The sequence below is a fragment of the Hydra vulgaris genome, chromosome 01 (genome assembly GCF_038396675.1).
Source record: "Hydra vulgaris chromosome 01, alternate assembly HydraT2T_AEP".
In the NCBI taxonomy this organism is placed as follows: Eukaryota; Metazoa; Cnidaria; class Hydrozoa; order Anthoathecata; family Hydridae; genus Hydra; species Hydra vulgaris.
The window spans coordinates 3,189,980-3,192,008 of NC_088920.1; the positions used below are offsets into that span (position 1 = coordinate 3,189,980).

General features: G+C 32.7%; 1 protein-coding gene across 1 annotated transcript; it reads right to left on the reverse strand.

Annotated features, from left to right (window-relative positions):
- Window positions 1-379: 379 nt before the first annotated feature.
- Window positions 380-1,486, reverse strand: LOC136073976 (piggyBac transposable element-derived protein 4-like). The gene has a single exon (XM_065786273.1). It carries the CDS (start codon window positions 1,484-1,486, stop codon window positions 380-382), a length of 1,107 nt encoding a protein of 368 aa, XP_065642345.1.
- Window positions 1,487-2,029: the final 543 nt, after the last annotated feature.

The following is a 2,029-nucleotide window of genomic DNA, read 5'->3' on the forward strand; positions in this document are numbered from 1 at the left end:
TAACAAACTAGACCTTGTTTTTTTTGTTAAAGAATAATATTATTTGAAAAAATCTCATATTTGAAAAAAAAAAAAAAAAAAAAAGTCACGTGATTGAAAAAACAACATATTGAATAAACAAAAGTATATAATTTCTTAATTTAATATTAAAAAATTTACAGATAAATTCATAAACATATAGTTTTTAATATTAAATAAGATAGGCATTTATAGTGGTGATCAAACAAAAAAAAAAATTAAACAAGTTTGATAATTTAATCAAAAGATATTTAACTTTTTGTAAAGACACCAACAAATTGGAAATTTCCTTCAAATAAAATATATACACATTTGGCTTGAGAAAACATTTTATGTATGAATAAACATACATAATATCTTTTTAGGAATAGTCCAAAACAGTATGATAAATTTGAAAACACTCATCAGGATGTAACCCAGGTTGTGATGGACAGAAAATACAAACAAAAACAGTTTTCAAGGGATGTCCTTTGGCGGTCAGTTTGCCCTTTGCATAACAAACACGACATCTTTTGTGGTGCCTATCATCATTGCCTGGCTTGCCTGGTGGCAACATTGAAGGAAAATGCCTGCCAGTAAGTCTTTCAAAATCCTCTCCAACAACAAGACTAGGGTTGTGAGGGATCTCAGGGGTTAGTGAAAATAACAACTTTATGTTACTCATCAAAAAATCCAAGTATGAAATGTGCCTGCCAGTACTATGTGTATAAATCTTTTGTGAATTTAAAGCACATTGAAGAATTAGACGAAAAGCTAATTTCTTGTACCATTTATAGGATTTTCGAAGAGCCTGAATTCCATGTAATTGCTGGTCTACCCGGTCAACACCACCCATATGCACATTGTATGACTTGACCATTGATGGTTTGAGTATAATGTTACCATTTTTATCAGATTTTCTTGTTTCCACCATCACTGGATTGTGGTATGTTGACAGCATGTAAACAACTTTTTGTTTGTTACCTGATTTGTCTTTAGTTGCACGATGTTTGCAGGCTAACATTTTATTGTCTTCGTTGCGAGTTTTGTAAAAAACAGCAGTGCCTTTTGCAAGTTGATCATTTAATATCTCTTTGCTGTAGTGTTTTCGGTTTGCGCGAATAGTTCCACAAATATAAGTCCTCTTGGACAAGAGGTAGCTGGCAAGAGAAGGGCTTGTATAGTAATTATCAGTAAAAACTATATGACCTTTATTTAGAAATGGTCCCATCAGCTCTATTGGTATACGTTGGCTTGAAGGCATTGTAGAATTTTTGTCATCATCATACATCCCAGTACCACAATACACTAAGAAATCAAGTGTAATACCATCAGCTGTAGTCAACTCATATACCTTTATTCCAAATCGTGCTCTTTTTGTCTTTATATATTGACGAAAATGTAATCTGCCCTTAAAAAGAACAAGGGATTCATCAACACTCAAGTGTTGTCCTGGACTGTAAACTTTTCGACAACGCTCTCTGATCATATTGACAAATGGTCTGACCTTATGCAATCGATCTCTATTAGGATCATTAAGATTAAGATTGGGATCATTATTGTTATTGAAATGAAGAAATTTGAGGATAACTTTGAAACGGTCTCGAGACATGGTTTTTGAAAAATTGGAGTCCAATAAAGATCATCGGTGGACCAATACATGTTCAAATTTGGTTTATGTACAATACCCATTAATATAATTAGACCAAAAAAGGTTTTCATTTCAACTACTGTAACAGCTTTCCAATTCTTAAGGTAAGAATTATTGGCCTTTTCAGGGTGTTTGCTCAAAAAATCTTTGCAGTATTGGTTACTTTCAGAAACAATATGTTCTAAAATAGGATTGGTTAAGTAAGCTTCAAAATAGTCAAGAGTACTGTCTCCACTTATTCTAACATTTAGACCTTCAGTGGAAAAGAATGGAAAAGTGTCATTAGATTTTTCCTCATTATCAGCAGCAACATGCTCCCATTCTAGCTGCAATTCTGTTTGATCTGGAACAACACGATTAATGAACTGTTGATGTGATCGA

Coding starts and splice junctions, on each gene's coding strand:
- LOC136073976 (XM_065786273.1), bottom strand. CDS start 1,486: ATGATCAGAGAGCGTTGTCGAAAAGTTTACAGTCCAGGACAACACTTG.